This window comes from Myotis brandtii, unplaced genomic scaffold (assembly GCF_000412655.1).
Source record: "Myotis brandtii unplaced genomic scaffold, ASM41265v1 scaffold398, whole genome shotgun sequence".
NCBI classification, from domain to species: Eukaryota; Metazoa; Chordata; class Mammalia; order Chiroptera; family Vespertilionidae; genus Myotis; species Myotis brandtii.
Window position 1 is genome coordinate 2,091,831 of NW_005365280.1, and position 25,788 is coordinate 2,117,618.

The window sequence follows — 25,788 nt, forward strand, 5'->3', positions numbered from 1 at the left end:
GCTCTTTGGCCCCTTGAGTGTGGCTCTTCCTAAGCCTTAGGAGTACCCTAATTAAGTTAATAACAATGTACCCACCTATATAGTTTAAGTTTAAAAAATTTGGCTCTCAAAAAGAAATTTCAATCGTTGTACTGTTGATATTTGGCTCTGTTGACTAATGAGTTTGCCGACCACTGCCCTAGACTAACAGTTCAAAAAAAATCAAGGCCAGGTTTTTAAGTCATGAAGTAGCAAATGAAATAGGAAGAAATATAGACTATAGATTTTTGTTTACCACACACAGTTACACACACACACACACACACACACACACACACACCCTGAATTTATCATAGCTCTGACAATTAATCTAGTACTTCCCTTATTTCCTTCATTCTCATTCTTGTTTTGTAGTTAAGGAAAGTGAGCCATTGACAGTCTAGAGCTCCAAGACATCTTCAGAAAGCTAAATGAGAATTCATAAGTGACGTGAAAATCCATCAATATATTAACGTAGTCATTGCCAGTAGACATCCCATGAGCTCTATAGGAGACAGGCTATTTTTCTGAACCTTATATATGTATTTTAAACTAAAGGTCACATTGAAAGAGAAATAGAATTTTGTTTGGTGTTTCTGTCTGGATTGGGTTTTGGCAGATGCTTTCCCCTTCTATCATTAGCATTCAGAATGATGGTAATCAGGCAAGAAATAACTTTGGAGTCTGAAAGGGCCAGTTGGGAAATTAAATATTTGTCTGGGACTTCACTGCGTATTTCCAACAATTAATTCTCCCTGGTTTCAAGAGTCTTTACCTGTATTTATATAATTTTAAACATCTGGATAGAAAGTGAGGAAAAAAATTCAGTAGCTTGTCTAAATATATTCAAATACAGACAGTCCCAAACTTTTAAATGGGGATCCTACCCCAAAGTTCATTCATAAATTAGTTCTTAGAAACCTGGAAGACATTTGCCCATAGACCTAATGTAAGGGATGGGTGGCTCAGTTTTTACACAAAGATACAGAAAAGCATTACTCCATTTATAGGACACAGACCACTGCTGTCTACAAAGTCTTTGCTAATGGTTCACCACAAGATAAGTACAGAAATTGTGAGTAAGACTGGAATTCTTATAACAATCTAACAGAGTCATTTTAAGTCTGTTAAATCTATTATCTGGTTTTCATTTCATGTTTCTAGTGATGCTCTTTAATTTATTTTATAAAAGTATTAGTCTGTGACAGATGAAAAATTAAAAATAAAAACCTTCACCAAACGTTTTTTGAGCAGCACTTATGTAATGCAGAATGTTAGAAAAATTCTTCCACTCTGCTTTTCGTTAAATGAAGCAGGAAAATGATAGCACTAAATGAAAAACCGCAGTTTATCATGAATGCTGGTGCCTGAGGGAGTGTGAGTTTAATTAGAGAAAGATCAATCAATCAATAAATAAATAAATAATGATTTCTATACAGATTATTTATACTTTTAGCTGATATCAGGCCTGTTTCTACATCCACTACCAAACTTAGGATTTTTTTCCTTATGAGTGTATATCACACTCCTTTGATTATAAGAATAACGATGGAATTCACAAATGGGATTAAAAAAAGCAGAAAAAGAGATTTTCTGAGGACAACTAAGCAGGAATTGAGAGCAAAGAGATCATATGTACACTTTAAAAGGTTCACCCTTATTAAAAATGAAGTCTGGAACAGTATTCATTGAATTGCTGACAATAGTCATTTTTAGTGGGGGAGTTCACTGATCAGCAAAAGACACGTGGGTAAATGCAGGCACCTGGTGGTGTCATCCCATGCAGCGTGGCTGTAGGGCACCCTAGTCGTCAGGGTTCTGAGCTGCCTGGGAAATCATAGGGACGTGGGGAACCACTGTTTCAGCAACGACTCTTCACGGGAAGATCTCAGTATAGATGGATTGATGTGGAGTAGATATCATTGTCGAATGAACAAAATCTGGTTCATAGATAATTTTATCATCGGTAGGGATCTTTATTTTCCTGCCTTATTTTCACTTTTCATATTATTAAAAGAGGCCATTGCAAAGAAGAGGAGAGAAAACTAATATTTATTGAGGGCCTGCTGTGTGCCAGGCACTTTGCCAGCTATTGACAAGCATTGCTTCACTCAATTATTAGGAGAACCCTTAGGTAGGTAACATTCGGGATAAAGAAGCCAAGACTCGGAAAGGTCAGGTAACTTCTTATGGCCCTGCAGCTAGTAAGGGGCAGAGATGGATTATATCTCAAGTCTGTCTGAAGATATAAAGCCCACAGGTTCTCTGCTACACCACTGCTTTCTAATCATTTAAGTGATTCATTACTAAGCAGTCGTTACTGAGCTTCTGTTGTAAGAAAGGCCCCTTTGTGTAAGGCACCCACTGGTCTAGTCCTCAAGAACGCATTACCTCCTTGGAGACACAAAGCATATGTGTATGTGCATGGCCGTTAAATGAGAGAATGGCTTCAATACCCAAGTGGAAGGACAATGCTTAGAGTCGCAGTACATTCTAGAATAAGGAGTGCCTGTTGGCTCTAGTATTTCGGAGTGGTCTTGGAACCGTCAACTATTCTTCCTTGTGTAGACCCAAGACTCATCAACCAGGAAGTTCTAACTTCCTACATCAAAAGATTTGGTTGAAACATGTTGATAAATTCTTTAGATACCTTAAGTGTTAGAAAAACAAATTAGAGATTTGGAGAGGGGCCAAACTGCCAAATGTTTTGTAGCTACACAATGATTGAATTTGAAAATGAAGTTAATTTAGGAGAATAGTTTTTTCCAGATTACAAACTTGTAACAATATTCACACCCGTCAGAAAAGCCAATGTACTTAAACAATAGTGGGTTCTTTTATTTTCTATTCCTATGTCTTAAGAAATGCTCACTGTTTTATAACTCTTTCAAATCTTTGATGTTTTACAATATAAATTGCAACAATTATTTGGTGTGTTTTTTTAATTAGAGTGATTGGTTTTATTATTATAGATTTTGCAAATTTCTCTGCACATTCAATTTTTGTACCCTGTTTGCTTAACTTAGACCAAATATTCTGAGCATCTTCCCATGTCAGTAAGTTGAGGTCTACATTATTTTTAATGACTGCATAGTAAGGTTACACCATAATTGATTTACACAATCAAAACTGTATGTAGGTGAGATGATGTACACTGGTATACACTTATGCAGGGCCCAGACTAGGGAGGCCCCAGGTTGTGAACCTGACAGGGAGCACACCTGCGCTCCTGCCTAGCTTCACCCTGGTCTTTTCCCTGCAATGATGATCATCTAATACTATTTACAATAATTTTAAAAATTAGTGACATTTGATATTTTCAAATTTTCCCCTATTAGGAATACAATTGCAAGCATTTTCTTTTGCAAACATTCTTTCATATTATACAGTTATTTCCTCAAGGCAAATTCCTAGAATAGGAAGTGTGCTAGGTCAATGGCAAGCGCTCCCTAATATTTATTGTCCCCACCCCTCCCTCCCCCACACACGCATTGTACTAATTCATATACTTGCAGTGTCTAAACATGCTTTAGGCTATGTGGTAATCATTACAAACTAGGAAAAAAGGATTTTAGGGAAATGATTTGAATGCACAGTAACATTCATGGCATTTCTTTTTAAAAAATACTTTGCCCTCTGCTGGATAAGCAGGAAAATAAAAGCAAAGCTATATTTCCCTATATAAATCAGTTTCTTTTTTTTTACGAAAGAAAACCATTGATCTCCGGTTTTCATTTTGACTTACCAAAAAATTTGTTTAAATTGCCTATTTGGGGCTGGATCTGACATGTTTAGGGTGGAGTTGGTTGGGTGTTGAGATCACTGGACCAAAAATGCAGCTGAGATACATAATGGGAGATTCCAGGCTTAGCTGCAGCAAGGACACATTAGAGCTGTCTTAGCGTCAGAACTGTGCACCAGGGCTGCTGTAAATACTTATGTGAGTTGCCAAGGCAACAGTCCTATTAATGAAGAATAAACCTCTTTTATTGTCAGTTCCTGAATGATTTTTTTTTTTTGCAAAATGTGCCTCGTAGTCTAACATTGACTCTCAATCTACCTACTCATCTTTCCTTTCCAGACTGCAAAACTATTTAGCTCTGTTCAATAAGCATGCCTCCTTTCTCTGCCAATGAGAGTGGTATCATTGAAAGGAAAAAACCAGTCAACTGTAAAGGCAGTAAATAGACTAATTTATAACAATTACCTAATATAAAATTATTGCCCTTTTGATGTATGTTTTGGCTAAGGCAGAGCCTGAAATTGACTGGGACTTTGTTGGTATTTGAGCAGGCCAGAGTCTTTAAATTAGCTTGTCTTTATGATTTAATGGAGCACTGCCAACATATTTTTAAGTAAGTGGAGTGTGACATTATTGCTTCCTTTCCCTAGTGAGACTGTAAATTTAGATGTAAATTGTGCACACACTGGATACTTCAAAAAGGCAGCCAAAGCTGAGTCATAGGCTTTAGCTAAACCTGTTGTTTTGAACAGCAGAGAGCCATGATAAGGGAAACGCTGGTTAGAAATGACTGGGTACTAACCATTGTGATTCCTGGGTTCTAGAAAGAAGAGTTCTTTTCTTCAAAAAAGAATACCTTCCCTTTTTTGTGTTAATCCTCACCCAAGGATATTTTTTTCCATTGATTTTTTGGGAGAGTGGAAGGGAGGGAGAGGGATAGGGAAGGAGAGAGAGAGAGAGGAAGAGAGAAACATAAATGTAAGAGACACATCTATTGGCTGCCTGACTCAGGGTAGGGAAGGAACCTGCAACCCAGGTATGTGCCCTTGGCCGAGAATCTGTCAATCAAACCCAAGACCCTTCACTGTGCAGGCCGATGCTCTACCTCTGAGCCACACCAGCCAGGGCCATTCCCTTTTTTTAAAATTAAATTTCTTGGGGTGACGTTGGTCAACATGAACATATAGGTTTCAGGTGTGGGTTTCTTGATTACAAGATCTGTATATTGCACCATGCACCCACCCCCCAAAGTCAAATCTTCTCCTGTCACCTTATATTAGGACCACCCACCCCCTTCCCTCTGGCAACCACACTGTTGCTTGTGTTCACAAGTTTCAGTTTTATATTCCACATATGAGTGAAATCATATGGTTCTTAGCTTTTTCTGACTGATTTATTTCACTTAGCATAATATTCTCAAGGTCCATCCATGTTGTTGCAAATGGCAGTATTTCATCTTTTCCCGTGGCTGAGCAGTATCCATTGTGTATATGTACCACATCTTCTTTATCCAGTCCTCTATCACAGGACACTTGGGTTGTTTCCATGTCTTGGCCACCGTGAATAATGCTGCAATGAACATAGAGGTGCATATATCTTTGCAAATACATGCTTTCAAGGTTTTCAGGTGTATACCCAGGAGGGGGATTGCTGTGTCTCAATTTTTTGAGAAATCACCAGACTGCTTTCCATAATGGTTGTACCAGTCTACATTCCCACCAGCAGTGAATGAAGATTCCCTTTTTCCACAACCTCTCCAACACCTGTTATTGGTGATAGCCATTCCCCTTTTTAATGAGAATGTTTCTTGTGTTTTGTCAAGCCAACCAAATGGGAAAACTTAACTTTTCAGTCGTGATTATCAGCCAACCATTTTTTTCAAGATTAGGTGTTTGTTGTCCATTCCATACAGCTAATACCTTATCACTTATCACTCATATTCACTGACCATTCACTGTGTTCACCACTTGTTTCCCCTGATTTATAACTAGTAGAACCTAGGCACATAGAAGCTACTCAGAAAATACTTTTTTTAAAAACTAATTAATAAATTTCTATTTCACTCAGTTATATCTTCGAAATAAATGTTCTGATAATAAAATTTAAATATTTCATGTAGAAAAATTGACAATAAATTTGAAGAAGAGAGCAAAAACCATTTATAGTCCCACTTCTGAGAAATAACTGCCATTGATTTGATGGTTTACTTATTTCATAAGGACAAAATTCTGTTTTCTCTTTGATAACATAGCATCAACACCATAATATGTGGCAGCCATATGTAAGAGACAAGTGACACATGCCAAGCACTGGGTGGGATATTAAGATGCCCACTGAAATGATGTCGCCAATTACAGGCCAAGGGAAGGTGACCCTTATCCTGTGTCACTGTGGCTATTTCAACAACAAACAGCAATCAACCTGATTTCTCATTTCTTAACTTCCAGCTTTAGACTATGTTGCTGACAAAACAGATTTTGCCCTCAGAACAAGTTTTAGCACAAGCAGATGTGCCAGTTTCTTTGCTAATGGTAATTCTGGCTTCTTGTGACCTTTTCTATTTGGCACATGGAGAAGAGAGAGAGCCCTTTCCCAAACTTATGCAAACTTGGCAAAAGTCCATGGGAACTAAAGAAGTCATAGCAAAGAAGCATTAAGTACTTGTATATTTTTTCTTGGGTTGTGATGGCGCAGAGGCAGTTTATGCCATCACAACCCAAGATAATCTTCCCCAATTATCTTCATTAGTCACCAAGCATCCACAGATAAATATGACAAAAATAACCATGATAAGCACAAAAAACAAAATCTCATTTAGTGAGTATAAAAGCATCTTTAGAGAACATTGCCATTTTTGTTGTTGTTAATCCTCACCCGAGGGTATTTTCCATTGATTTTTAGGAAGAGTGGAAGGAGGGAGGGAAAGACAGAGAGAAATATCGATGTAAGAGAAACACATTGATTGGTTGCCTCCTGCACACGCCCTGACCAGGGCCTGGGCCAGGGAGGAGCCTGCAACCAAGGTAGGTGCCCTTGACCGGAATCAAACCCGGGACCCTTAGGTCTGCAGGCCAACACTCTATCCATTGAGCCAAACTGGCTAGGGCAACATTGCCATTTTTAACAAACAGAAACATTTCAGGTAAAAATTGTGTTAATCATAGAGCCTCTGAGTGACCTCTCCTTCCACCATACAGTACCACCATCCTCTCCACCAGATAACTGCTCTTAAGCCCCTCCCACATAGGTATAAATAACCCCCCTCTCCCCGCCCCCCTCCCCACACACACACACATTGTCCAGAAGTCTACATACTTACATCAAAGGCAGGTAACAGGGAGATTCTCTGTCACCAAGAGGATGAAACTGTGATGGAAGTTCCAAAGTTGTCTGAAAATGAAAATGGAATACGTTTTTCCACATAAAAAAAAAAAGTGGAGGCCTACTCAGTGGTTGAGTGTCGACCTATAAACCAGGAGGTCACAGTTTGATTCCCTGTCAAGGCACATGTCTAGGTTGCAGGCTTGATCCTAGTGTGGGGCATGCAGGAGGCAGCCAATCAATGATTCTCTCTCATCGTTGATGTTTCTATCTCTCTCTCCCTCTCCTTTCCTCTCTGAAATATAAATAAAGAACTGAAAAGGAATGCTAGAGAGGAAAAACACTGTAGCAGAAATGGAAAAAAAATGGATTTAATGGACTATTAGTAGACTGGATGTAGCTGAGGAAAGACTGGGGTAGAAGATAGATGTATCTATAAAGTCTTCAAAACTAAAAAGAAAAAAAAAAACAAGACTGAAAAGAAAAACCCAGAATAGAATATCCAAGTATTATGTGACAACTGCAAAGGTGTCACATATGTATAATGGAAATACTAGAAGGAGAAGAGAGAAAGGAATGGAAGAAATATTTGAAATTATAATGACTGAGAATTTCCCCAAAATGAATGTCAGACACCAATGCACAGATCCAGAAAACTCAGAGAACACCAAGCAGAATAAATGGCAAAAATAAATAAATAAATAAATAAAATACACCACAACTCTATACCACTGCATATTATTTTCAAATTACAGAAAATCAAAGATAAAGAAAAAATTTTGAAAGAAGGAAAGGAAAACAATGCCATATCTATAAAGGAACAGAAATAAGACTTAACATTTGATTTCTTCTCAGAAATCATGCAAGAAAAGAAGAGAGTGGAGTGAAATATTTAAAGTGTGGAGAGAGAAAAAACTACCAACCTATAATTCTGTTTCTTGCAAAATTATTCTTCAAAAGTGAAGGAGAAATAAAGGCTTTCTTAGACAAACAAAAATTGAGAGAATTTGTTGCCAGTAGACCTGCCTTGCAATAAATGTTAAAACAAGTTCTTTAAAGAGAATGAATATAAGTTAGAAACTTGAATATATATAAAGAAAGAAAGAGCATCAAAGAAGGAATAAGTGAAGGTACAATAAAAATTTTATTTTTCATATTTTTATTTGATTTAAAATAATAATAGCAGCAATGTATTCAATCATGTATGCTTATGTATATATTACATATGTATACTTATGTATGCTTACATATATAAATGAAATGAATCAGAGCAGTGATACAAGGGACTGGAGGGAGGGATTAAGATTCTAAGATACTTAGTCTACTGTGAAGTGGTATAGTATCATTTGAGAATGAACTTGGATTCATTGTAAATGTATATGCAAACTCTAGAGCAACCACTTAAAAAAAGAAGTATAACTGGTATTGCTAAGAAAGGAGAGAAATGGAATCATGAAATAATTAAAACCACAAAAGGCAAAAAATAAATAAAACAAAACACAAAAGATAGAAAAAGAATGAAAGGCAAAAATAGAAACAAATAACAAAGGCAATACATGAACAACAGTAAGGAATATGGTAAATATTAATCCAACTATATCAATAATCACTTTGAATGTCAATGGTCTAAATGTACCAATTAAAAGACAGAGATTGTCAGAGTGGATCAGAAAACACAACACAACTATGTTTGTCTACAGAAACCATTTTAAATATAAAGACATTTATAGATTAAAAGTAAATAGATGCAAAAAATATACCATGCTAACATGAATCAAAAGAAATCAGGTGTAGCTATGTTAGTATCAAACAGAGCAGACTTCCCAGTAAGGAAAGTTATCAGGGCATTGCATAATAATAAAGGGGTCAGTTCTCCAAGAAAATATTACAATTCTTAAAGTGTATACACCTAACTACAGAGCATCAAACTGATGAAATTGCAAGAAGAAATAGATGACACCACTATCATATTTGGAGACTTCAACACCCCTCTTTCAGAAATGAACAGATCCACCAGGCAGAAAATGAGGTAAGGAAGGATATAGTTGAACTTAACAATACCATCAATCAAATGGATATTATGGATACTTATAGACTATCCAACAACAGTATGATATACATTTTTCTCAAGCTCACCAAGATACATCACATTCTGGGTCATAAAATACATCTTAACAAATTTTAAAAAATAGATTCATACAATGTCTGCTCTCAGACCACAATGGAATTAAACTAGAAATCAATAACAGAAAGATAACTGGAAAATTTCCAAATACCTGGAGATCAACAGCACACTTCTAAATGACACTTAGTCCAAAAAATTTGTTTTAATATTTTGAACTCAGATGTCAATTAGACTTATTGTGGTGATCATTTCGCAATATATACAAGTATCAAATCAGTATGCTGTACACCTAAAACTATATATTTCATATGTCAATTATACCATAGTTTTAAGATTATTTTGAACTAAATGAAAATGAAAGCTTAAGATCAGAATTTTGAAGATGCAGTAAAAACTGAAAACAGTGCTAAGAGGGAAATTTATAGTATTAAATGAATAAGTGATCATATAGAAAATGAATATGTAATCATATAGAAAAGAAGAAATATATAAAATCAGTGATCTAAGTGTCTACCTTAGGAAACTAGAAATAAAGAAGAAAATAATAATTAGAGCAAAAGTCAATAAAATTGAAAACAGAAAATCAGTGAAGCCAAAAGTTGATTCTTGGAAATGATCAATAAAATTGATAAGCCCCTACCAGGCTAAATAAGCAAAAGTGAGAAGGACACTAATTATTAATAACAAAAATTAAAGAGGAGACATTACTACAGATCCCATGGAAAATAAAAGGATAGTAAAGAAAAACTGAACAACTGTATGCCCACAAATTTGATAACTTAGATTAAATGAACAGATTTCTTGAAAGACATATCTGCCAAAAGTTACACAAGAAGAATTAGACTATCTGAATAGGCCTATATCAACTACAGAAATTGAATCAATAATTAATAACCTTCCAAAAAGAGAAAGCACCATACCCAAATGTGTTCACTGGTGAATTCTACCAAACATTTATGGAAGAAATTATACCAGTTCTATATGATCTCTTTCAGAGGATAGAAGCAGAAGGAATACTTTTAAGTCATTGTATGAGACAAGCATTGCCCTAATACCAAAATAAGACAAAGATATTATAAGGAAAGAAAACTACAGACCTATATAGCTCATGGACATATATGCAAAATCTCTCAACAAAATATTAACAAATCAAATCCAAAAATATATAAAAAGAATTATACAACACGATTAAGTGGAATTTATCCTAGGTATGCAAGGCTGGTTCAACATTCAAAATTCAATTAATGTAATCACATCAGCAGACTAAAAAAGTCACATGGTTACATCAATAGATGCAGAAAAGCATTTGACAAAATCCAGCACCCACTCATGATAAAAATGCAGTAAACTACTACTAGAGGGGAGCTTGCTCAACTTGATAAAGACCATACAATAAACCTACAGCTAACATCAGACACAAGGCAGGGATGTTCCCTTTCACCATTTCTTTTCAACATAATACTGGAAGTTCTTGGTAATGCAATTGGGCAAGAAAGGAATTTAAAAGTGTACAAACTGGGAAGACATAAAATTGTCTTTTATTGCAGATGACATTGTCATCTATGTTCAAAATCTAAAGAATGGACAAAAAAACCACAACCTTTGGTACTAATAAATGATTACGGAAACAGCATTTGTTAGAACATTGGTTAGGCCCACCCAATTCTACTGAATCTGAAACCCTGGGGATGGGACTCAACAATCTGTTTTAGCAAACCCTCCAAATGGCTATTATGCACATTCAAGGTCGAGAACCACTGGGGTAAGCCTTCTTCATGATTCTTAATATGTCAACCCAAGTGCCTTTCATAATCTGATTTAAGTCAGTGCTTATTTTCATGTCTACAAAATGAGGCATCTTCAATCTTGTTTTAAGCAAAATTGTGATGTAGGTGAAATATATCTTGGGCATCGTATCACCTTCCTGTCGGCCCATTTTCCTGTCTTGCTATTATCTATCAGGTCCCTCTTTATCTTTTCGGTGGCTGCAATTCAAGGGACTTCTACATTAGGGTAGATTAGAGGCCCCAATGGAATAAGATCTAAAAATACAATTTCTAATGATGAATATAGAGCATTGGCAGACTAACTGGGAAGGAATGTGGGGATGGCATTGACAGTGACCTTCTCAGGCCCACAGATTGCACCCGATGAGCAGATGCTCATTCCCCTGACCTTAGTCAGCGGAGAAGCCCCTTCCTTTCACTGTCGGGCTCTCATGAAGAGGCTGACCCAGTTTCAGAAGACCTGGCACAGGCACCCTGGCTGGATGCTTTGTGCAACTCCTTCAAGTCTTGCCTGTGCTCTTCCCCTCTGTTGCACCTGCTCATTTTGTCATCTACATGGTGCCTTGCAGCCCATAGCTTTCCTGCTTAAACCATGCAAAGCTTTGACAACTATTCAGAGATTCATCTTTCTCAGGGACCCAGCTCTCTCCCAAGGGGATTAGCTGAAAATAAGTCATACTGGTATTTAGCTCATATCTGCTTGTCCCAAGGCTTATTTTAAACTGATTACTGAAATTCATTCTCCTACATTCTCCCTTAGGATTATAGAACACGATGGTCCACCAACCTATCTGTCCAAGAACCCCAGTCGCCTAAGTGATAACTGATAGGGTTCAAAGAAAATGCACAGCCCTGGTTCTTACCAACACTGTCCCTTTCCTCTCCACACACACTTACTCACAGGCAGATAGATGTGCATATTTACCCACAAAGGCCACTGAGTCCTGCACATGTGTGATGGACAAACTCAGCAAAAACCCTCAGTTATTTGTCATGACTGAAAATCCCTACGTTTGGCTTTTTCTTTCACAATGTTTTGAATAGCCTGAGTGAGCCAAATTCTCCCTTTCAAGTTATCAGAACTCAGCAGGTTCAGTAAAATTGCTCCTAAATAGGATGCTGTCTGGTTGAGAGAACTCATGGAACTTTCCAGAAGCAGGAAGCAGATGGATTAGAATATCTCACAGGTGAAATGAAAATCCTTTGAAACTTGGACCAATGAGGTTAAAAATGAATATGGTTTAGAGTTTTCTGGTTATGCCCAGAGTTCCCGGGAGCAGGAGGAAGCACACAGCTTAATCCTCAGAAAGATCTGTCTACATAAGCAAATTGAGAGGAAAAGGTGAAGCAGATGTCTAAATATTCAGCCGGATTCTGCTCCAACCTCCACCTCTATTGTTGAGTGAGAGGCCATTGGGGGAAGAGACTAATTAATGAAATTGGCCATCTTCACTAATCTAAGCCACCAGAAAATTACTCTATTAGCAACATGCTAAATGTTGCTTCTAGGGAAAGTAAAAAAGGCTAATGATAGTGTTCATCTTGGGATAACTACAAAAATATTGTTAATGTTACTTCTGAGCTGCAATTTTAACTACAGAAGTCAGGTGATCCCAAATTGCTGTTCCCATAGCAACTGTAATTCAGTCGGCCCTGCAAGGCTTTTCATAGATGAGGACAATACCTCCATATTATTGTTGCTGGGAGCAGTGCAGTTCTTTTATTTATGTCCAAGCTATGGAAAGTTGTACTTAATAGCTTTCTTTTTGGAATTGTGGTTGTTAGAGACAACAACAGTCCTTTTGAACCACTGAAAACACACGTTTTGATTCATGGGTAAACATTCATGCAGCTCAGAGCTTCACATTTATTTATAGGTCATAATGGCCTCCAGGAAAATTCAAAACTCCTCTATTCCGCCGAATATAATCCCAGCAATCAGATACCAGGGCAAAGATAAGATGAGATGATGTATCCCAAAATGGAAACTATGCCCTCATTTAAACATTATTAGACTTGATCTGTTATACTATTGATGATTGAATTTGTGATTTTAAAATAAACGACTTACTAATTTTGGTTTGATTTCAACCATTTCTCAGTAAAAAAAAATTTCTGGATGAGAAATAATGAGAAAAGTTAGAAACAAAATTTCAGTAAATATTTTGGAAAATTTGTCAGATACCAAAACGCGATAATGAAGTGGAATGACGAAAACTAGTCATTTCCCAGTTAGCTAACACCTTTACCCTTCAAGCCCAGAAAATTTTCTGATATTGATTGACACTGGGATGAAATTAACCTAATCCTGTTGATGCTATTCTAGTTGTTTTTTGGAACTGTATCAAGCTAGTTCTTACTTATCTCTCAGAGAAGTAAGCCATTATCCGAGAAAGCAGAGAAATAGAAACTGGCCCAAAACGGATGTGAAGCTAACCAGGATGAGATTAAAGGTGAAATCAACAAGGATAAAAGAATATAAATTTATGACCACATACAACTAAATCAGAATTTTTCTCTCCCACAAATGAGGGAGGAAAAGATTTTTTAAAAATGCACTGATAGTAACCAAACAAAAAAGCCATGATCTAAAGCAGGGGTCCTCAAACTATGGCCTGCGGGCCACATGCAAATACAAATATTGTATTTGTTCCCATTTTGGTTTTTTACTTCAAAATAAGATATGTGCAGTGTGCATAGGAATTTGTTCATAGTTTTTTTTTAACTATAGTCCGGCCCTCCAACGGTCTAAGGAACAGTGAACTGGCCCCCTGTTTAAAAAGTTTGAGGACCCCTGATAAAGCAACACATTTCAGTAACTGGTGGCTGAGCAGCCTTTGGTTCCTAACTCTGCATCTATTTCCCACTCCTTAAAAACATGCCTTAAAAAAGGAAGTCAGGAGATGAAAATATGAAACAAGAAATGGAAGCCACAGGGCTGCTTCCCTCTGCATATGTAACGGCTTCCTGTCTGGGTTCGGAATTGGAGAAATGATCCCAAGTCTTCATCAAATGGCCTATGTTTCATGTAGGTGAAGTGAATCCTGATTTAGGACATGTAACATATTCCCAGAAGAATGAGCCCCCAAATTCTCAAATAAAGACTGGACAGCTGAGTCTCCCTTTCCCTATTCCCTAGTCCATCAGGCCCTAATAGAGTAGAGAACACAAGGCAATTAGCCCTTGAACTGTCTATTGAAAGGGAAAATTAACTGACCTCCAATACGGTGGCCAAAGGCTCAAGGAATCAGCACATGGAAGCTACATAGTGCCAGAAAGTAACATAGCATGCAAAAGACAGACAGACTAGCCCTCAAAGAAAACAAAACTTAAGGAACAGAAATGGATTCCTCACAAGGTTTAATAAGAGTATACCATATTCTTAGAATTTAAAGTATAAATGTATTTTTTAAATATTTTTATTGATTTCAGAGAGGAAAGGAGAGGGAGAGAGAGAGATAGAAATATCAATGATGAGAGAGAATCATCAATCTGCTGCCTCCTGCCTGCCCCACTCTGGGAATTGAGCCCACAACCCAGGCATGTGCCCTAACCAGGAATCTAATTGTGACCTCTTGGTTCATAGGTTGATGCTCAACCACTAAGCCATGCCAGCCGGGCTAAATGTATTTTTTTAAAAGCATAAAGAAAGGTTAGAAAACAAGAATAAAATTTAAAGGAAAATTGAAAGTCTAACAAATCAAGAACAAAAACAACATTATTGTAAAAATCATATCTAAATAGAAATGTTAATGTATATAAGAAACCGTGTTGAAAATCTGGTTACTAACAATGGAGAAAAGTATACATGTAATCACAGTAAATACAGATGATAGACAAGGAAATTAAAGGCAGAGAAAGAATCTAAAAGATATGAGGACATTAAAATCTAATCTAATAAAAGAGAAAAATGGTAATTAGTCGTACGACCGCTACCCTTCCCATTGGCTAATCAGCGAGATATGCAAATTAATCACCAGCCAAGATGGCAGCTAATTTGCATATTTTGGCTCCAAGCCACAGACTGAGGCTTTAGGCCTGGGTAAGGGAGGAGCCAGCCAGCGATCGTTGAGCCAGCGATGGTTGATGGCGGCGATGGTGTGGGGAACCGGGGTGGAGCCAGCCAGCGATCCTAGAAGTCGGCGGCAGGGAGCTGGAGGTGCCCTGGCCCAGGCCTAAAACCTCGGCCTGAGGCTTTAGGCCTGTGCCAGGGAGGAGCCAGCCAGTGATCATTGATGGCGAAAGCCGAGGAAACCCGGGCGGAGCCAGCCAGCGATCGGCTGCAGCGGGAGCTGGGGGTCCCTGGTCCAGGCCTAAAGCCTTGGCCAGAGGCTTTAGGCTTGGGCCGGGGAGGAGCCAGCCAGCGATTGTTGATGGCGGCGGAGGCGGGGAACCAGGGCGGAGCCAGCCAGCGATCGTTGATGGCAGCGGCGGGGAGCTGGGGGTGCCCCGGCCCAGGCCTAAAACCTCGGCCTGAGGCTTTAGGCTTGGGCCAGGGAGGAGCCAGCCAGCGATCCTTGATGGCCACGGTGGCTTGGAGCTGAGGGTGCCCTGGCCCAGGGCTAATGACTCGCCAGAGGCGTTAGGCCTGGGCAGGGGCCAAACCAGCAATTGGTGTGAACTGCAGAGGAAACACCTTTTCTGACTGCTGATTGGTTAAGCTCCCTGTATGCCACTGGTAATATTCTTAGTAACTTGGGTAATAAGAGTCCAAAAAGTGATCTAGGGTTTTTTTTACCACACTCCTGGAGAAAAAAATGAAGGTCTGCTGCTGGAGGGTTAAGAAATGTCATATCCTGTCCTAGCCAGTTTGGCTCAGTGGATAATGCCTCGGCCTGCCCAACGCAGATTCTGGGTTCAATTCTGACCAAGGGCATGTACCTAGGTTGCAGGTTCCTCCCTGGCTCCGGCCCAGGTCAGGGCTCATGCAGGAGGCAAGCAATCGAAGTGTTCCTCTCACTTTGATGTTTCTCTCTGTCTTTCCCTTTCTCTTCCACATTCTCTAAAAATCAATGGAAACATATCCCCAGGTGAGGATAAAGAAAGAAAGAAATGTCATATCCTATGAAAGACACTTCTTGAAAATGCCTAAAGAAAGTTGTCATTTTTTCATGGTAAAGGGACTGGAGTCCGTGTTGATAAAAACACCTTGATGGCTGCGGTGACTGGCAGTGGCTGCAGCAGCAGGGTGATGGGGCTGGTGCCTTCCCCTGATCAGCCCGGTCGACTCCCACAAAGGGAGGCCAGACTGTGGCTTAGGCCCGCTCCCCAAGGGGAGCAGGGAGCAGGTAGTAGGACATCCCCTAGGGCTCCCAGTATGTGATAGGGGGCAAGCTGGGCTGAGGGAACCCCCTCCCCAGTGCACAAATTTTTGTGCACCAGGCCCCTAGTATTATATAATCTGAGGATTATAATAGGAGTCCTTGAATAGGTATTCTAACAAATGAAATGGAAGAAATATTGAAAAATATAAGAAAGTTTCCTAGAAATGAAGGACCAAATCTATTCCAGGATATAGAATATAGAATGCTCAAAACCTAAACATCTTGTTTAAGCTATTAAACTCTAAGGATAAAGAAATAAATCTTCAGATGTCAAACTAGAAAAAGCCAATGTCCTACAAGGGAGAAAAAAATCAGGCTGGCTTCAGACTTTCTGTTGCCACACTTAGTGCCAGGGTATCTGAAAGTGGAGAGAGACCCCGGGATCTTACATCCAGCCAAGATGTTGTTAAGTATAAAGACAATAGGGAGATCTATTTAATCCTGAAGAACTAAAGCAACCTTGAAACTGTTTTGAAGAAAATACTTGATAATGAGAGTTCAGTCAATAAAAACATCCAAATAACTCAGAAATGGAGAAGTCGTGGTAAAATAGCTGGTGAGAACCATTAGGTATGTTTAAATGTAGAACTAGTCCTAAACAACTCTGGGAATTAATATTGCAGGTAGACTATGAATGCTATCAATTGGGCTAAATGGAAACAACCACTAAAAAATATGGACGATAGGGGACTAGAGATAGCAGTGAGAAAGTACTTATGTTTTTATCTTTGCCAATTGATTCCCAATCAATACTACCTAAAATTATATCATGTACTTTAAAATCCCACACATAATTATTCCAATCTCATATTATTTTATAATTTTTAACCTTAGAATGATCATTTTATGGCATAATTATATAGTGCAGAAATTTTTATTTGAAGTTTATCAGTCATTTCTCTTTCATTGCTACTATTCAGTTATAATTAAAATTCATACTTTTTAAATAGCACCTAGAGTATGGTCTCATTTTTCAAAATTTCCCTGTACATGTATCTTAAATATTCAGCTAATGTTAATAATGATTTTTTCTAGGTTGTGAGACATTTTTTTCAAAACTTTAATTTTTGAAACCTTCAACATTTAAAAACCTATTTTATATCATTATGCTTTGTGTTATTAAAAACAACTGTGCAAATTTTCTTAAAAACTAAAATAATAATAATAATAATAATGCCAAAAGTGATTAATTATGGGGGATGTGAGTATTTGGAATTATTTTCTTCTTGGTGCTCTTCTGTAACTTTTTAATTTTAAAAAATGAAAGAATTAATTAGTTAAGAGTGTGTAGAGGGTGAGGATAAAGAATATGATACCCTGTGTTTGAAGATCTTCCCACCCACTCAACTTCTTTTTGGGGGGTTGAATCCGGGTACCACTGAAATCTCTTCTGGAACCATCTTAATGAATGATTGTGGAAGCCACTAGCTCTCAGTGAGCATATCTGTATGGGGGTAGCATAAGAGACAATTTTCCTTCCACCAGAAGGTATGGAACAGGTTTGGGCACACTATGAAAAAGGACAAGAGAGACACCCATTGAAAACACTTTGGGGTTCAAACATTCTTTAACAACTTTGTTGAGATACAGTAACTCACATATTATAACATTCACTTTTTAACATGCACAATTCAGTGGTTTTTAGTATACTCACCAAGTTGTGATATTACCACTGTCTAATCCCAGAACATTTTCATCACCCCCAAAAGAAACCCCATTCTCATTAGCAGTCACTCCCTATCACCCCCACCCACCAGCCCCTGGCAACCACTCTGCGAATAAGCTTATTCTGGTCATTTTATATTATTGGAATCACACAAATGCAGTCTTTTGTGACTGGCTTTATTCATTATTCAGCATCATGTTTTCAAGGTTTAACCCATGTTGTAGCATGCATTAGTATTTCATTTCTTTTTTTTAAGTATATTTTATTTTCAGAAAGGAAAGAAGAGAGAGGGGGAGAGAGAGAGAGAGAGAGAGAGAGAGAGAGAGAGAGAGAGAGAAATGATAAGAATCATTACCAGCTGCCTCCTGCACGCCCCACACTGGGGATCGAGCCCACAACCCGGGCATGTGCCCTGACCAGGAATCAAACCATGACCTCCTGATTCATAGGGTGATGCTCAACCACTCAGCCACGCCAGCCGGGCGGCACTCCATTCTTTTTAATGCCAAGTAATATTCCATTGTATGGGTATATCACATTTCATTTATTCATTCATCAGTTGATGGACATTCTGGCTGTTTCCACATCTGAGCTGTTATGAGTAATGCCATTATGAACCTCTATTTACAAGTTTTTCTGTGAGCATATTTTTTTTTATTTTCCTTGGGTATATACTAGGAATGGGATTTCTGGATCATATGGTAACTCTGTTTAGGAGCTCAAACATTTAAACTTCCTCTTCCTCTTTGTTCCCAGGCAGAAATGGTGCATAGCGCTTTCCAGGCCCAGCGGGCTTTCCTCCTCATGGCCTCTCAGTACCAACAACCCCAGGAGGTAAGAGTGCATCCCTAGAGACAGGGCTGCCTGGGAAATGGGCGGTGTAAGGTAAAATAGGAAGCAACAGAACCAGTTGCTGTGAGTGACAACCTGAAAATGAGAGTTACAGCACATGTAGGTTCTGTCTCTAAGCCAGACCATGATATGGAACATTTCTTCTGTCTTCATAATCTTAATATGGCCAAATTCATTCTGTAAAAATTGACATCACCAGTTTAAAAGGTCAATTTATTTATGTCACCTATATCTTTTTTTAAATTTTGAATGAACAGTTTATTTTTTTTTAATCTTTATTGTTGAAAGCGTTACATATGTCCCCTTTTTCCCCCATTGACCTCTTCCAACCAGCCCTCTCCCCCACCCCAGGCCTTCACCACCCTATTGTCTGAGTCCATGGATTATCCATATATGCATACAAGTTCATTGGTTGATCTCTTCCCACCCACACACCCTCTCCTATCCTATTCTTTTTACTATTCTCACAATAGTTTTATAATCAAGAAAGTGTTTACTACTACTTTTTAGTTCATACTTTGTGCTGCTTTGTTATCAAAATGTGTTCACATCTATCATCATATATATATTCTATGTATGAATTTTATTATCTTCTATTTCATAAGTAGTATAGATAGGCTAAAAAGTAGATCTAGTACCAGCATTCTTTATTAAATAAGAAAAAAATAATTGTTTTGACTAAATATTCTGCATCTGAATTTTGGTACAACTATATAAATATAGAAGGTCATTGAATATTCACTATAACACAATATCTTAAATTTAATAGCTCACTTTTAATTCTAAAACAAACTCTTAAAATTGAAAAAGTGAAGCTGAGAATCCTGGGAAACTAGGACTTTGACTTTCAGGGAATTAAGCTCAGCTCCATAAAGGACCAGCACTTAAGACCCTAGACCCGTGGTGGGCAAACCGGCTCGTGAGCCACATGCGGCTCTTTGGCCCCTTGAGGAAGCTCAGCTCCATAAAGGACCAGCACGTAGTTAAGACCCTAGACCCGTGGTCGGCAAACTGCGGCTCGAGAGCCACATGCGGCTCTTTGGCCCCTTGAGTGTGGCTCTTCCTAAGCCTTAGGAGTACCCTAATTAAGTTAATAAAAATGTACCTACCTATATAGTTTAAGTTTAAAATATTTGGCTCTCAAAAGAAATTTAAATCGTTGTACTGTTGATATTTGGCTCTGTTGACTAATGAGTTTGCCGACCACTGCCCTAGACCCTCCCTGGAACCATGGTCCCCAGCGCTGCCTGTGCAGTGGCATCTCCCGGAAATTTTTTAAAATATCAGTGCCTAGTTCTCACTCCAAGAGGTTCTGATTTAATTGGTCAGAAAGTGGTCTTGGCCTTGAAAGTTTTGTAGCCAGAGCTACCAAGCCCCACCAGGATAGATGGATGGATCACTTCCCTTACAGGAAACGAGTTAGCACACAGCCTAGGCAGACAGCTTTGTAGGGATGGAAATATTGTGTTCCGCTGTGGATGCATTTTCTTCCTTGGCTTTCTCAATCCCTGAGTTTTCCTCCTTTTGCAAAAGAGAACAGTGATACTATGAAATCACACTGTAATGCACTCGAGAGACAGACTTAGCCTGGCTTTTCTGTGATTAAAGTGAGAGGAGAAGTAAACTCAATGCATTATCAAGAGTCTCAGATGAAGGGAAGAACCATGACTTTCTTGGCCGGTGCCCCACTCAATCACTTCTTCAAGCACACAAAAAAAAGGCTTCTCTGTTGGCCTTGCAGCCTTGCACATAAAAGTCACTCATTAAGTATTGGGTGAAAAAATGAATGAATGTACTGGGAGGAGCCATGGTCAGGGATAATGTGTGTCTGAGTGTGTGGCTGTGCAGATCCTTGGGTGTAATATCTTGGGTATAGCTCCACTGCGTTCTTGATCAAAGGGAGAGGAATGGATCGGTTCCAGGGGACTGTTACCCAGGCAGGGCATGGGCTGGCAGTGTTCCAGCACTTATTACAGTGCTCTGAGCGTAATAAACCCCAGCAGTATCAGGTAGGTTGCTTTAAATGCTTGATGGTTGTCACTTTAGGTGAATTCTAACTTTTAGGGGAGATTCTGTGGAAGGCAGAATTCAAAGATGGACTCCAAGATTCCCACCACCTAATATAAAATCCCTCCACTTGAATGTAGATGGAACCTGTGAGTTCATAGGATATCACTCCTTTGAGTAGGTTATGAGGAGGGTGACGGGACAGTCACTCCAGTGACTCTGTTGTGACATATAAGACTGTCAAAGTGGCTGGAGACCAATTCTTTGGCTGTCCTTGAAGACAAGAGCTGCCATGTAGGGAGAAGACAGCTTCCAGAAGCTCAGAAAGACCCTCTGCCAACAGCCAGCAATAAAACAGGGGTCTCATACAACTACAAGTAACCGAATTCTGCCAACAACTACATGAGCCTCAAAGGGGATCCCAAGCTCCAAATGGGAATATAGGCCTGCCGACACCTCGTTTATCCCTATGAAACCCTGGGCAGAGACCATATCTTTACTCGGCCCAGATTTCTGACCTATAGAAACTGAGATGATAAATGGATATTGTTTTAAGTCTTTAGGTTTGTGGTAATTTGCTGTGCAGCAATAGAAAACTAATACAGATTACCTTGAGTCCCTTCTCCTTACAAGACTCTAAGAGAATTGTTTTTTTTTAATAAGGCCATGAGCCACAGACCCAAATGTGAAGCCACCCTGCCATTTGCTTTCTCTTCCCTGCCCTAAGAGTTCCCCCACCCTCTCCTCCTGTTTACCCTGGGAGAAACAGGAGCAGAGGTTTGTCTGTAGGCTTGATTGACAATGAAGACAACCAACTTCAAGTTTCCTTTCTCATTTTGAACTAAGAAACACATTTCTTGTAGTCTGTAATATAAGGGCTTTTAAATTTTTAAGCCATCATCCATAGGAAAAAATATATATTTTATTTCACCACCCAGTTTCACAACAGTTCCCCTTACCAAGTTCACTGCATTCTGACATTTTTCTTCTAGTCCATTCTATTGCTCTGCTCTTTTCTTCCTCCTTTTGTAATGATGATCATGACTCACTGAGTGGATTTCATGATGTACTAATGGGTCATGACACCTTGCATTTTGAAAGCGCCTCTCTCATTGATATATTACAATGCTCGTGACATACAACAGGTTATAAAACATGTGAAGAATATCTCATGCTTGTCCTCTCTCCCCTTGTTGTAATTTACAGAAATGATCTGTGGGCAAAAGAATGGCCTAGTCCTTTCAGTATTGTTGTCTGTGGATTTTAGTGACAATTGATGAAGGCTGTTTCTTCCCAGCTGATGGAAGGATTCTCATATGGAAAATGGTCAAGAAACCCCCATTCTGTAGGTGCGGAAAATTTCAAGGGACACTGGCACATCCAACTATTCTTTTACTTTTACAATAGGTGGGTGGAAGGGAAATGTGCTACTTCTATTTTATAAGCATGAAGTGTGAAATTCAGTAACACATTAATGATCTGGCCCTGGGATCCAGACCAGGGTCCATTCCTTTACTCACCATCCGAAGTCCTCTTCATAGACACTACACATAATAAGAGCCATACTGCGTAGTCACTTATAGACCTGTAGGTCAAAATAAAACTGTAGAAAGTGTTTAGTTGAATAGAGAGCTGAAAGAAATATTTATTTAGCACTGAGACATTCCACATCACCTGGGAGAGATGTGAAACATGATCTTTAATCATCTCTACCATGAGTGACCTCAAAACTCTGGCCTGAGCTGAAAATGGAGCCTCCAGTAGACCAGTGCCCTGCATGGGCACCACCCAAAGAAGGTTGTCACCGGGGGTTCCTGGATGGTCACCCATTGAGGCCCACCTCCTCGGGCCCTGGCTAATTTGCAGACAAATAGGAAGCGTTGGTGGGCTGGGGGATTGCTGTTCTCCTTCCCTCCTAGGCACACTTTCCATATTTTCTCCAACATTTCTTATACTGCTAGGTCCTGACAATGAAAAGGGGTGTGTGTGTGTGTGTGTGTGTGTGTGTGTGTGTGTGTGTGTGTGTTATTAATGCTTACTGGTACACAGAGGGGAAAAAATAACCCTAAGTTTCCAACTTCAGAGCAGATGATTTATGGTCACTGACTGCCTTGTGGATTTTATTCCATTGAAAAGACTAGGAGTCTGAGGGTTTTATTCCTCCAGCAGTGAGAGGTGAGTTTCTTCTAGCCTCCCTCTCCTTTTCTGTCTTTACTTGGACTTGCATTTTTAAAGGAAATAGTGCCTTCTTGTGTGCAGAGAAGGAATCTAAAACTGATTCTTGGTCCTTTCACTTGTATACAGTTGGAAAATTTGCACAGAGAGCTTCCTTCTGGCCATCACTCCGGCTCTGAGAGACTATGCATGCCCAGCACAGTGCTCTGCTCAAAGCACTCACCTCAGAAGGATTTTTAAATTCATGGAGCAGTAATCTAATTTGCAAATGATTTGTTACTCTTAAACTAAGCAGGAAAGCCTAGTGGGGGTCACTTCAAGATTTCTGCTAATTACTTGAGGCATCAACAGATCCAGATTACTGTTTATTAGTGGGCATAAATGTGTTTGAGATTTTTATAAGATTCAGTAATTTGTGAGGGTTGTCAAGGGTAGAAACTTTGGATTTGGGCCTATCTGGATTAGAATCACAGACTTTCTCATTAGCTCTGTTACTCCGCATGCAAAAAACAACAAGTTCATCTGTGTCTTCTTTTTCAGGGTGACTTGTGGCAATTTAATTTGGTAAAATCCACAGTACATTTCCACTGAACCATTTTAACTGAATCCACTTGCCAAGTTACCCACTTAGGGGAAGGCAGTTAAACTCTAGTCTAAGCCTATGTTTCCTTATCTTTAAAATGGGGATAATAGTTTTTACCTCGTAAAGTTACAGTGAGGATTGAAAGAGAAAAGCAGAAAGTATCAGGTAACTGAGGAGAGTTCACTGTTAGCCAAGGTAGACCAACTGCTTTAGGAAAAAGTATTCAATTCTCAGAGATTTGGCCAAGTAGACGTTTTTTCCTTGCTCTCATAAAGTCTGCTCTGTGATTTTGGTTGACCGTATTCTACATGGCCATTCAGGGACCCAGGCTTCTTCCATCCGGTCATCAGCCATTGAATTGGGAAAGAGAATGCAGGATGGTTCCTGCGAAGTTTTATGGGCCAGGCCTGGAAGTGGCATGTGTCCCCTCCAGCTTCATTCAGTCTTGTGGCCATTCCTAGCCACAAGGGAGGCTGAGGAATGTAACCAACCCATGTGCCTGGGAGAAGTCATAGATTTGGTGAGCATCTAGCCAATCTGCCAGAGTGGGGAACTTTGTTTGGCTAAAATAAGGTCTATTTCAGTGGAAGTAGATTGTCTTTCTAAACACTCAGGTGGGTTTTTCCAAGTTACTAGCCCAGTAGCCATCCAGAGAAAGGCAGGAAAGCTTGCAACTCTAATAGCTGAATGTGTTTTTATCGCATTTGGATATGTATAGAGAAATACAGATATAGATACATGTATACAAACATCTTAAAGTTTCTCTTAATTAGAGTGTGTTCATCCTTTGTTTCTCTTTAATGTTTTACCATCAAGTGTCAAAGTATTGTCTAACACAATGGTCACGTGACTTTGATCTCAGAGCATGTCTTGGGTAAATTAGTTGGTGCTTGTGGCAGGTCTGGAAATTGTAAGGAAAGGCAAACGAGTGAACAAAGCCAGAATCCCAAGCATTCCTTACATCTATGCCCAGAAAATGTCACCACATTGCTCAGTCAGGGCTGCTGAATCTTCGTGAAAGGTTTGGCCATAATTAGTGCTAAGTTCTGTTGTTAGGGGGAATGTGGCAGGTAACATAATGCAAGGAAGTAATTCTGGCCCTAATGTAAAATGAAATGCCTACTTTCAAATATCGTTATGAAGCTTTTTTTAATACAAAAGCATCAGGAACTGAGTAACTGGTATTAATTATATATGCCAAGCAAGTATTTTTAATCTTGAAAATAGAAAAGAAAAACTATAAGAGAAATAAAAGGTAAAAAAAAAAAAAAAGAAAAAAAAAGAAAAAAAAAAGCTTACCCTTTGTATTATACTGTTATCTTTTCCTCAAATAGAGGTATTTCCCAGTGGTCTGCGTTGACAGTTTCAGGAAGAGGTAGCACTTTCGAATCTAACCAGTGGCTCACTTTATGGCCTTTTCTAAATTAATTTTTTAGTCTCACTTCATATTACTGAATGGGTTGGTTCTCTTCACTGCCAACTCAAAAGCACCCAAAGGCAATGCTTTTAATTTCTAGAGAAGAGTATAGGCTTAACCCCAACTAAAATATCTGCTCAAGCAGGTAAAAACTGCTTGCTGACTGATACCTCCAGGATTGCTGTATGGTAACCAGCAGCTTTCTGTGCGCATCTCCTGTTGTAGGTGGAGAAATGAGGCTAAAAGAGGCCTTTGCTCTCCATCTGAGCGTTTCCACGGCAAGAAAATCACCTCAGTAATTACTCCCTGGCTGCCGTGGGGAGGCCCGCTGCAGTGCTGGTTCAGGAAGAAGGAAGCACCAGGCAAGGGAGGGGTGGTATCATCAGGGTCTGCGGGAGCTGACAGCCTGAAGCTACCCAGTCGGTGCTGAATCCCAACAGGAAAGCTAATCATTCGTTTATCTGGGTGCAGAGAGGAGGGTAATCAGAAAGGAGGGTAATTCTGTCATTCTTCTGCCCAGACTGTTTGCTTTAGCAACATGAAGCTGTGAATGGCCCTGTGCGCTGTGACCCTGGTTAGTATGGAGGCAGAAAGGATTTGCTAAGATCCTGTCCTGTTGGACATCACTCATGGTGACTTTTTTTTTTTAATCTGATAAGGCACATTAGCTCATCTGTCTTTGTGTAAGACATGAATTAGATAATGAATGGCTGCCCAAAGGAAGTGAGGTGGTTATCACACACAGGGGATTTGGGGATTATCTGAGGGGTA

General features: G+C 39.1%; 1 protein-coding gene across 1 annotated transcript in view; it reads left to right on the forward strand.

Moving 5' to 3' along the window:
* CAP2 (CAP, adenylate cyclase-associated protein, 2 (yeast)) overlaps positions 1–25,788 on the forward strand; it is a 138,546-nt gene that overhangs the window by 34,406 nt on the left and 78,352 nt on the right. The window contains exon 4 of the mRNA XM_005873035.2: positions 18,740–18,817. Coding sequence (XP_005873097.1) covers positions 18,740–18,817 — 78 coding nt within the window. The remainder of the gene's footprint in view (positions 1–18,739; positions 18,818–25,788) is intronic.